Source organism: Phoca vitulina, unplaced genomic scaffold, assembly GCF_004348235.1.
Source record: "Phoca vitulina isolate PV1807 unplaced genomic scaffold, GSC_HSeal_1.0 scaffold110, whole genome shotgun sequence".
Lineage (NCBI taxonomy): Eukaryota > Metazoa > Chordata > Mammalia > Carnivora > Phocidae > Phoca > Phoca vitulina.
Window position 1 is genome coordinate 1,616,614 of NW_022589813.1, and position 12,254 is coordinate 1,628,867.

The following is a 12,254-nucleotide window of genomic DNA, read 5'->3' on the forward strand; positions in this document are numbered from 1 at the left end:
AGGGGGAAAGCTCTCAGTTTTTCCCCATTGAGAATGATATTCGCTGTGGGTTTTTCATAGATGGCTTTTATGATATTGAGGTATGTACCCTCTATCCCTATACTCTGAAGAGTTTTGATCAAGAAAGGATGCTGTACTTTGTCAAATGGTTTTTCTGCATCTATTGAGAGGATCATATGATTCTTGTTCTTTCTTTTATTAATGTATTGTATCCCATTGATTGATTTGCAGATGTTGAACCAATCTTGCAGCCCAGGGATAAATCCCACTTGGTCATGGTGAATAATCCATTTAATGCACTGTTGGATCCTATTGGCTAGTATTTTGGTGCAAATTTTTGCATCCATGTTCATCAAGGATATTGGTCTGTAATTCTCCTTTTTAATGGGGTCTTTGTCTGGTTTGGGGATCAAGGTAATGATGGCCTCATAAAACGAGTTTGGAAGTTTTCCTTCCATTTCTATTTTTTGGAACAGTTTCAGAAGAATACATATTAATTCTTCTTGAAATGTTTGGTAGAATTCCCCTGGGAAGCCATCTGGCCCTGGCCTTTTGTTTGTTGGGAGAGTTTTGATGACTGCTTCAATTTCCTTAGTGGTTATAGGTCTGTTCAGGTTTTCTATTTTTTCCTGGTTCAGTTTTGGTAGTTGATACATCTCTAGGAATGCATCCATTTCTTCCAGATTATCTAATTTGCTGGCATAGAGTTGCTCATAATATGTTCTTATAATTGTTTGTATTTCTTTGGTGTTGGTTGTGATCTCTCCTCTTTCATTCATGATTTTGTTGATTTGGGTCATTTCTCTTTTCTTTTTGATAAGTCTGGCCAGGGGTTTATCAATCTTGTTAATTCTTTCAAAGAACCAGCTCCTAGTTTCATTGATCTGTTTTACTATTCTTTTGGTTTCTATTTCATTGATTTCTGCTCTGATCTCTATTATTTCTCTTCTCCTGTTGGGTTTAGGCTTTATTTGCTGTTCTTTCTTCAGTTCCTTTAGATGTAGGGTTAGGTTGTGTATTTGAGACCTTTCTTGTTTCTTGAGAAAGGCTTGTATTGCTATATACTTTCCTCTTAGGACTGCCTTTGCTATATCCCAAAGATTTTGAATAGTTGTGTTTTCATTTCCATTGGTTTCCATGAATTTTTTTAATTCTTCTTTAATTTCCTGGTTGACCCATTCATTCTATAGTAGGATGCTCTTTAGCCTCTATGTACTTGAGTTCTTTCCGACTTTCCTCTTGTGATTGAGTTCTAGTTTCAAAGCATTGTGGTCTGAAAATATGCAGGGAATGATCCCAATCTTTTGGTACCGGTTGAGACCTGATTTGTGACCTAGGATGTGATCTCTTCTGGAGAATGTTCCATGGACACTAGAGAAGAATGTGTATTCTGTTGCTTTGGGATGGAATGTTCTGAATATATCTGTGAAGTCCATTTGGTCCAGTGTGTCATTTAAAGTCTTTATTTCTTTGTTGATCTTTTGCTTAGATGATCTGTCCATTTCAGTGAGGGGGGTGTTAAAGTCCCTCACTATTATTGTATTATTGTCGATGTGTTTCTGTGCTTTTGTTATTAAGTTCCTTATATAATTGGCTGCTCCCATGTTAGGGGCATAGATATTTAAATTGTTAGATCTTCTTGTTGGATAGACCCTTTAAGTAGGATATAGTGTCCTTCCTCATCTCTTATTACCGTCTTTGGTTTAAAATCTAATTTGTCTGATATAAGGATTGCCACCCCAGCTCTTTTTTGGTGTCCATTAGCATGGTAAATGGTTTTCCACCCCTTCACTTTCAATCTGGGGGTGTCTTTGGGTCTAAAATGAGTCTCTTGCAGACAGCATATTGATGGGTCTTGTTTTTTTATCCAATCTGATAGCCTGTGTCTTTTGATTGGGGCATTTAGCCCATTTACATTCAGGGTAACTATTGAAAGATACTAATTTAGTGCCATTGTATTGCCTGTAAGGTGACTGTTACTGTATATTGTCTGTGTTCCTTTCTGGTCTATGTTGCTTTTAGGGTCTCTCTTTGCTTAGAGAACCCCTTTCAATATTTCTTGTAGGGCTGGTTTCGTGTTTGCAAATTCCTTTAGTTTTTGTTTGTCCTGGAAGCTTTTTATCTCTCCTATTTTCAATGACAGCCTAGCTGGATATAGTATTCTTGGCTGCATATTTTTCTCATTTAGTGCTTTGAATATATCATGCCAGTCCTTTCTGGCCTGCCAGGTCTCTGTGGATAGGTCTGTTGCCAATCTAATGTTTCTACCATTGTAGGTTACATATCTCTTCCCCCGAGTTGCTTTCAGGATTTTCTCTTTGTCTCTGAGACTCATAAGTTTTACTATTAGATGTCATGGTGTTGACCTATTTTTATTGATTTTGAGAGGGGTTCTCTGTGCCTCCTGGATTTTGATGCCTGTTTCCTTCCCCAAATTAGGGAAGGTCTCTGCTATAATTTGCTCCAATATACCTTCTGCTCCTCTCTCTCTTTCTTCTTCTTCTGAGATCCCAATTATTCTAATGTTGTTTCGTCTTATGGTATCACTTATATCTAGAATTCTGCCCTCGTGATCCAGTAGTTGTTTATCTCTCTTTTTGTCAGCTTCTTTATTTTCCATCATTTGGTCTTCTATATCACTGATTCTGTCTTCTGCCTCATTTATCCTAGCAGTTAGCTCCCCCATATTTGATTGCACCTCATTAATAGCCTTTTTGATTTCAACTTGGTTAGATTTTATTTTTTATTTTTTTATTTTTTTTATTTTTTTAAATAGTAAATGTATTATTTTTATTAAAGTCTATCAATGCCTAGAAACAATAAAGGGTACATTATAAATGTGGATACAAAATAAGTAGGTCAAAGCATCACTTGAAATAGAAAAGTTTGTATGTTATTTTTAAAAGTATATCAATGAAAAAAATGTAAATTTGTTAACTTTTAATGCCATTATATGTATTGTAAGAATGTAAAACTTTAAAATATTCTTATTTAAATTCTTAAATAACTACAGAATGACTAAATATGTTCAGGATCCTTTGGGCATAAAAATTAATTATTTAGAGTCACTTAGCAAGCCACATACATCAACTTGGTTAGATTTTAGTTCTTTTATTTCTCCAGAAAGGATTTCTCTAATAACTTCCATGCTTTTTTCAAGCCCAGCTAGTATCTTTAAAATCATTCTGAGCTCTAGTTCCGACATCGTACTAATGTCCGTATTGATTAGGTCCCTGGCAGTCGGTACTGCCTCTTGTTCTTTTTGTTGAGGTGACTTTTTCCATCTTGTCATTTTGTCCAGAGGAGAATAGATGAATGAGAGAACAAAATGCTAACCAGGGTAACAACGTCCCCAGAAAATATACACTAAACAAATCAGAAAAGACCTGAAACCGGGGGAAAAGAAAGGGAAAGAAAGAAAAAAGAAAAAGATAAAAACCATCTAAAACAAAACAAAAAAAACAGAATATGATCAAATATGATCAGGCTGGTACACAGATCAGTGCCACACACTAGATTTTGTGTATATTTTGGTCTGTTAGAAGAAAGTGCCTCCCAAAATTTTAAAGACAGAAAAACTTATATATGTACAAAAATAAGGGTTAATACGATGAAGGGATGGAATATGACTATAAAGATGAAAATTATAAAAGATTTTATAAAAGGAATTGATAAGAAGTTGGTTGAAAAAAGAAAGAAGAGGATTTAAAAAAAAAAGCGGGGGAGAGAATGTGATCAGGCAGGAGACTAGAACAAAGCCATACACTAGAGATTTAGGGTATATTTTGATGTGTTACAAGAAACTGTATCTCAAAATTTTAAAGAGAGAACAACTTATATATATACCAAAAATAAAGGTAACTACTATGAAGGGATAGAATATGACTCTAAAAATGAGAAATAAAAAATATTTTTTAAAAAAAGGGATTGATAAGATGTTGGTTGAAAAAGGGAAAAAGAAAAATTAAAAAAAAAAAAAAGACAGTTAAAAAAAAATTAACTTTGAAAGACTAAAGAATCATGGTAAAAAAGCCATGAATTCTATGTGCAGTATTCCCCTAGCGCTGGAGTTCTGCCGTTCTCATTGATCGGTAAACTTGGTCTTGGCTGGCTGTTCTCGCTGATCTTCTGGGGGAGGGGCCTGTTGCCGTGGTTCCCAAATGTCTTTGCTGGAGGTGGAATTGCCTTGCCCTTGCTGGGTCCAGGGTAAGTAATCTGCTCGGGTTTGCTCTGGGGAGCTTTTGTTCCCTGAAAACTTTCCCTACAGCTTTGGAGGAGGAGAGTGAAAATGGTGGCCTCCCAATCTCCGCCCCGGAGGAGCCGAGAACTCGGGGCCCCACTCCTCAGTGCACCCCCAGAGAAAAGCAGTCAGTCACTCCTGTCTCCCTGGCCTCCAGCCGCACTCCGTGCTCACCCGGCCTGTGACCGCGCGTTTCTATCTCTGGCACACGACCCCATGTGGAGTCTCCAAACCCAGCAGATCCCTGCGGTGCGCTCCCGCGCCGCTCCTCCTGGGGGAGGAAGGGGAGTCTCCTTGGATCTGCCGCTTGTTGGGTCCCTGCTGGAGGAGCAGTGGCCCGACTGTACTGCAGATCACAGTTTATGACAACCCCGAGCTGAGAGCCCGCGCCTCAGCTCCGTCTCTGCAGCCGGCTTACCTGCTCCGATACCTGGGAGCTCTGCCACACTCAGGCACCCCCGGTCTTTCTGTGACCCTGAGGGTCCTGAGACCACACTGTCCCACGAGGGTTCCAGCCCCTGCTTAGCCACTGGAGCGACGTTCCTCAGCAGAGCAGACTTCTAACAGTTCCGATTTTGTGCTCCGCTGCTCTATCACTTGCCAGAAGCGGCCGATGGAGGCCTCCTCCCCCGCCATCTACCCTCCCGAATATCGCCTCGGATTCACTTCTCCACACGTCCTACCTTCCAGAAAGTGGTCACTTTTCTGTTCAGGGAGTTGTTGCTATTCTTTTCTTTGATCTCTGTTCAGTTTGTAGGTGTTCAGAATGGTTTGATCCCTATCCAGCTGAATTCCTGGGACCAGACGAAATCCAGATCTCCTACACCTCCGCCATTTTGCTCCCAACCTAAATTACTCATATTCTTATCCAGAGAAAACCATTTTGAATAGCCAGCAAATTAAGTAGCTAGCCATTTCTATAAATATATGCATTTTTGAAAAATAAGGGTGAATCTTGACATATCATTTTGTAACTTTTTTATCTTGAACAATCTTGGATGACCATCTTTCCAGGTCAAATAATACCTACCTACAACATGAATTTTAATGACTATATAGTAGTAGATTGTATGGCTCCACTACTCTTTATGCCTTTTGTTGGTCATTGGATGATTTCCAAAATTTTCACTAGTAAAAACAACAAGCAAGATGTCTTAGTTAAAATTTTGCTCTTTTCCCTTATTATTTCGTTGGGCTAAATTCCAAGAGAGAGAATTTGTATCTATGGTTATGTGCATAGGTATATGTATCTGACGTATAATAACTTATACTCTATTCAGTGTTATTTCTAATTGCCTGCTTCTCCCTCCCCCTGACTACTATAAATACCTTTTAAAAAATATCTTCCTTCATTCTCATACAGTTCTGTGACATAAGCTGTTATCATCCCTGTTAAGACAAATGAAGGCACTGAAACATAGAGCTCAGGCAGCTCAAAGTCAACTGGTAGGGTAGCAGGGCATACTTTGAGTTTTGATCTGTCTGATGTTCAAGTTCATGGCCCTCAAAGATAATGAGGCTATTACAGGAGGCTATTACATTTACTGAGCTCCTACAGACAGAAGATTCTTCCCAAGCTCATCTGGTCCAGTCTCCATAGGGGGCTTTACCTCATCCATCCCAGGCAGATGGATTAGAAGTTGAGGTGTAAAATTCTTTGCTCTCCTTGGTTTCTGGTTCTTGTTTTCAGTCACCACTGGAGCAAGAGGGTGTTCCATCAGACCAGCTCAGCTCTTCACTCCAGCCACCTCCTGTTATGCAGAATCTTCTTCCTATCTGCTTCCTCCTTCAGGTCTTAGACGACAAGGGCAAGGTCTTGCCCCCTGGCGTGGAGGGAGACTTGGGCATCCGGGTAAAGCCCATCAGGCCTATAGGCATCTTCTCTGGCTATGTGGTGAGGAACCCACTCCTCTCCTCTGTTCCCTGTGGGGCTAGTGGACTCTGAGAGGGTTGGTGGGGGGCAAAGTTATGTACCTTCCTAGAGGTAAACCATGACAGGACATGGGACAAGGGGTGTTCAGTGTCCAAGAATGGGCACTTTGCAGAGAGAAAAAACTGGGTATTCATCCCTGCCATCCTTAACCTACCCCTAAGATTCCTTTTGAAGAATTAATCTTTCTCCCATTACCCTTTTCCACCCCCCCAAAAACTGTTTCATGCCAAAAAAATTTATTGCCCCCATACTACATACAGCAATACTCTCCCAAGGGCAACTCTGCCCCTCTCCAAGTATCTCTCCCCTACTCTGTGTCATCGATTTCCTTTAGAGCCATGTTAGACATGACATTGAGACTTACCATATAGTTGAAAGCATCCCTATCTTCAGACCTTGGAATGTTAGAAATAGATGATCCTTACTTCCAACCGCCTTGCTGTACAGGTGAGGATGGATGGTGAAGTCAGAGATTATAAGAGTCAGCCAAGACCGCTACTATTGAAAAAATGGACAGGGAAGACCTCAAACACACACCTTCTGATACCAAGATGATGAAATAATCACTTAAATAATAAATGCAGTGCTAATAGTCCCTGCCATTTACTGTGTGCTTACTACAAGGTAATGCCCTAGAGCATAGGTGAATAAATGCATCAATATTATCCATCAGACTGGACCCTGGGGAATAGGTGAGAGACACTGGGTACAATAATTGAAATAAAGGAGAAAGTTCCAGGTCCATCTGAGGGCTGAGGTTGGCAGGTCCAGGGCAAGATCATCATGTGAAGTTGTTCAATCTACACATCTGTTCATGCCAGCCCTGGGGCAGAGGAGTTCAGCTTTGCAGTTACAGTGACTATGACTTGGTATGGTCACTAGGACAATCTTGAGAAGACAGCAGCCAACATTCGAGGAGATTTTTGGATCCTTGGAGATCGGGCAATCAAGGATCAAGATGGCTATTTCCAGTACCTAGGGCGGGCAGATGACATCATTAACTCCAGTGGGTGAGCTTGGTTTCTGGGCTGGGAAGGGTAACCCGGATCTTTATTCTGGCTGGCTCTGAACTTTTGGGCTGGCCTAGAGGTTGCGTGTCCAGTGTTCTCTGAAAGACAGGCTCTTCTGCAGGTACCGGATTGGGCCTTCAGAGGTGGAGAATGCCCTGATGGAGCATCCTGCTGTGGTTGAGACAGCTGTAATCAGCAGCCCAGACCCTGTCCGAGGAGAGGTGACATGGGAGCAGCAGGCTGGAGGTGCAAGGGTGGGAGGTGGGGTGTGCAGATTTTGGAGACAAGGGCACATTGCATGGTGGTTAAGATCATGGGGCTGGAAAGCCCTGCCACTTACCAGCGGTGTGACCTTGGGCAAGTTACTCAGCCTCTTTGAGCCTCAGTTTCCCATCTGTAAGATGAGGTGTTATTGTGAGAATTGAATGTGTTAATATTCATAAAGTGCTTGCAACAAGGCCTGGCACATAGCAAGCACCATATGTGGTCTATTATTATGAGGCCACAGGGATTCCTTGCATTCTGCTGGTTGGCATTTGAATCAGAATTTGATTCCTGACCAGAACAGAGGAGGGATTTGAGGCAAGCGATAGAGCCCCTGAGCCATGGGCTTTACAATGAGAATATAAGGAAGAAGAAAGACCTTTCTAGGGTTATAGAAACAGGCCCAGATGGAGTCCAACAGAACTTGGTATATGTGTAGAGAAAGGTAAGGTACAGAGGTGCGAGTTAATGTCCAAGTACATTTCGACAGGGTACAAGTTGAATAACATCCTATCTCTGGCAGGTATGGGCCATATCAGCATGGAAATCACAGGAGCCACTAGGCAAGGGAGGCCCAAAGGGATCCCCTATTGAAAATCCCTCTGTGCCAAGCACTGAGCTAAGGCTTGCTATATATGATTTCATTTTATTTCCCATGAATTAAGTATGACAATTGGATCACCCTTTTATAGATGTACAAACTGTAGTTTGGATTGGTTAAACAAATCATTTAGATTTATGATCCCAGTCTTTATTTTTTGCTCTTCTCTTATAAGAAGTTTCTCCTTATCACTCTCTATTATCCCTGGATATGAGGTGGGAGTGGTTTCAATTTACAGTCCTACCTGCCCATCCAATAAGCCACTTGAGAGAGAGCTGGGACCTTAGCCATTGTTATCACTACTGTCTCCCTTTCTCTCACCTAGGTATCTGGAGGCACAGTTGAGGAGATATAAAGGGGGTAGCTGTGTTGGAAGCCTTAACCCTGCTACTGCATTATTCCAGGAGATGACAACACACTGATGCCTTCTGTCTTGGCCCTCATCTTTGCTGCAGGTGGTGAAGGCATTTGTGGTCCTGGCCCCCCAGTTTCTGTCCGATGACCCAGACCAGCTCACCAAGGAGCTGCAGCAGCATGTGAAGTCAGTAACAGCCCCATACAAGTACCCAAGGAAGGTGAGACCTCTGAGCTCCCTTGTTCCCCCAACTTGAGGAAGGAGAGCTATTTCTCTTCTTGTATTTCTCTTCTTCAGGCTCTGGATGAGGCCTATAATTCCAAAGTTCTGCCTGATTATCACCATCCAGGAGCTGTCTGGAGGCTTGAAATTTTGCCTCAGCCTTTAGCTTGCTTTGAATTGAAAATTGGGTGCTCCCATGGGAATAAGTTCTAGTCAATACCTCACCAAATTCCTACTCTCTGCATTGGGGTCTCACTATTTTTATTCAGGATTCATTCAGTTGTCAGCAACAGAAATCCAACACGAACTTTATTGCTTGCACAGTTGTCCAGGGGTGGGGGCAGCTTTAGTTGTGGCTGGTATCAGGCATTCAAATGATGTAGTCAGGGATGCTTCTTTCACCCCTTGACCTTCTTTCTGTATTGTCTTCATTTCTTAAAATGCTCCCCCTTTGTAATGGCCACCAGCAGCTCCAAACACAGGTTTTTAGCAATTTAGTAAATCGCAGTAATAAAAGAGCATCTTTCCCCGCAAAGGCACCAGCAAAAGTCTTCAGATTGATTCTCATTGGACCAATTTAGGTCATGGGCCCATCATTAAATAATCCCTAGAACCAGGGTGATGGAACATTCTGATTGGCCAGTTCTGGGTCATGTGCAGGAAAGACGGAGAGAAGACTGCTCTATACCTATGATATGGACTGAAGGGGAGAAGGGTGGCTTCCCACAGGAAAATGGAAGTGCTCTTACCGGAAAAGGCAAAAGGCATAGAATCTCCTCTACCTGTTTTCGCTCTGGGGCAGGGAACTAGGCATGGAAGTTGACACTGAAGGGGGACCCAGTTTTTGGAAGTGGGTACAAGATAGGAGCTTGCCCCAGGGGAAAGGAAAAAAATCTATATTTCTGAGTCTCGGGTAGAGATGAGAGCAACTATGTTAAGCCTAAAGCTACTGAGATGTGTACAGAACCCAGAAGTTCACTGATGCTTTGTTAGCACAGGCTAATTGTCATAGACGGATTTTCTGAGAGAAAGACTCTGGGAAGGAGATTAACATACAAGAGGTTTATTAGGGAGTGCTTTGGGATCAACAACTGGGGAAAGAAAGAGAAGGGAAGGGAAGAGAAGGGGGCAGGATTGGGCAGAAGGTGAAGGTGCACTGTGATGTAGTCTCACCAGGGGGCTTCAGCCAACCCCATGGGGAGTTCTGCAGCTAGGACAACCTTTCAGAGTTTCCTGAGCTACAGGCAAGGTTGGGAGGGTGCTTTATAGCCCCATGTCGATCAGGCTTGGATGCAGCCTGTGCTGGGATGGGGATGTGGCCCTGGGAAGGGCAGCTCTCCTTGGCTGCAGCAGTCTGGCAGTGGGGGGTGGGGGGGGTGGGAGGGTTAAATCATTCTTGTAGGGGGCTCTGAGCAGCACATCAGAGAGTCCACCACACAGACTTTCAGCCTCAAACTCATAGTGAGGCAGTCAATATAGCACAGTCTCTGGAATTAGACAGTTGCATTCCAAATTCATCCTCATCACTTACTTAACAGTCTCTCTGTGCCTCAGTTTCCTTATCTGTGAATAGGGAAAATGGTGTTACCCCTTTCCAGGTTGTTACTAAGAAGAGTTAATAATATTTGTAAGACATAAGGCACTCAGAAGACTAGCATATAATAAGCATTTAATAAGTACTTTAAAAGGAAACTAGAACACTAATCACCCAAAGTATTATGAATTTCGAGTGTAACTGAATATTTTGGAGGACCCAGGAGATCTACAATATAACATTATATTACTCAATAGATGTGTCTCTTTTTAAAAGTCTCCCCCCTAGAATGCTTTGGGCAGCATTCTTTCTATCTCTTCCCTCCTTCCTGAGATCAAACACTTCCTAGATCTCCCCTGTGGCTTCTCTTTACCCTCTATCTACACCCTTTACCCTCCATCTACTCAGTTCGGCCTTGTAGTGCTGAAGCATCCAGAGACCATTGGGAATGAATGAGTGTAGCTGTGTTGAAATAAAACTTCCTTTACAAACATAGGAGGAGGGCTGGATTTTGCCAATCCCTGCTTCATTCCACTGTGATTTTTAACAAACCTGTTCCTCAACAAAGTCCAGTCTTGCCTGTGGAAGACCCCCACATCAGCTTTTAAGAAGATAACTTTTTCTATATTGGTATCCCTATTATTATTATTTTTATCAAACCCATGACCATCTGAGTCCTAGACCAATGCCCTGGCAAGCCGAGCCTTGTAACAGGAAGTCTCAGTGAACTGTCTTCATCGTCCATATCTTGGGATTCAGGAATATTAGACATGGAGGGGTCCTCGACATCAAACATTTTTTCCCCACAGATATGAAAAATGAAATTGGAGAGATTTTATAGTTCTGCCAACAGGAAATGACTGAGCTGGAATTCAAAGTCAGGTTTCCTAACTCTTAAATATTTACTGTCTGTAGTCCAAGTTAATAACCACAGCTAATATTTTTGAGTGTTTACCCATCAAGAATTTAGCCTGCATAATTTCGTTTTATCCTCAAATAACCCAACAAAGTTGTTGCTGCCCTCCAGTTAACTCAGTGGGGAACTGTCTCAGAAAAGCCAAGTGACCTGTCCAAAGCCAGGCAGGTGGTAGAGGAGAGACTGCAGCCCAGGGAGTCTGATGTCAAAGCTCAGGTGTCTGAGGACTGCGTCATGTCGTGTTTACTGTGCTGCTTCTCCCTTGTCCTAGGGTATGTCAAACACCATTGATTAGACCTTTATGTCCCATTCCAGCCATTCTCATCTTGCCTTGGTCCCAGAGCACTTTCCAAAGCTTCTTACTGACTAGGGGCTGCCCTGGGAGTGTTCCAGGCTCAGTCCTCACTCACCTGGAGCCTCTGCCTCAAGAGCTTTTTTCACCCTATAGCAGTTCTTCTGAAAAATCCAACCCCACTGAGGTTAGAGATGGCCCACCCTGGACTAACTTTTCCCAACAGGTGGAGTTTGTCTCAGAACTGCCCAAGACTGTCACAGGGAAAATCCAGCGGAAGAAGCTTCGAGACAAGGAGTGGAAGACATCTAGGCAAGCTGTGGCCCAGTGACACCTGCACGGGCATCCCTTTGGGTGCAGTACTTCTACTTACTTCCATTTCCCTTTGGGCCTTTTGCCTTCCCTTGGGGTTATGAGGTTCCTTATGACAAGACAACTGATTTCTGTCTTTCCCTGGTTATTAGCACAAAATCTTGCCATATTAGATGTTGAAAGAAGAAAGGGAGGGAATGAGAGAGAGGAAAGGAGAGGGGAAGAGAGAAAAAAAGAAAGAAAAATTAGAGAAAGAATGAAACAGCAAAAGAAAGCCATTAGGAACGAAAAGGTGGGAGGGCAGGAAGGCGGGATGGAGGGATGGAGGAAAGAAAATTGGAGGAAGGGAGAGAAAGAGAAGAAGGAAGGGAGGGAAGGAGGAAATAAAAAAGCTCAATAAATCATCAAAAGGAATGAGATCTTGCCATTTGCAACGACGTGGATGGAACTGGAGGGTATTATGCTGAGCGAAATAAGTCAAACAGAGAAAGACATGTATCATATGACCTCACTGATATGAGGAATTCTTAATCTCAGGAAACAAACTGAGGGTTGCTGGAGTGGGGGGTGGGGTG

The 12,254-nt window shown here is 42.5% G+C and overlaps 1 protein-coding gene across 1 annotated transcript in view; it reads left to right on the forward strand.

The window, feature by feature from the left end:
* Positions 1-11,698, forward strand: part of LOC116628060 (acyl-coenzyme A synthetase ACSM2B, mitochondrial-like) — a 38,331-nt gene extending 26,633 nt beyond the window's left edge. The window contains exons 9-13 of the mRNA XM_032398122.1: positions 6,033-6,134; positions 7,056-7,183; positions 7,305-7,404; positions 8,504-8,623; positions 11,594-11,698. Of these exons, the coding sequence (XP_032254013.1) occupies positions 6,033-6,134; positions 7,056-7,183; positions 7,305-7,404; positions 8,504-8,623; positions 11,594-11,698 (555 nt within the window). The remainder of the gene's footprint in view (positions 1-6,032; positions 6,135-7,055; positions 7,184-7,304; positions 7,405-8,503; positions 8,624-11,593) is intronic.
* Positions 11,699-12,254: the final 556 nt, after the last annotated feature.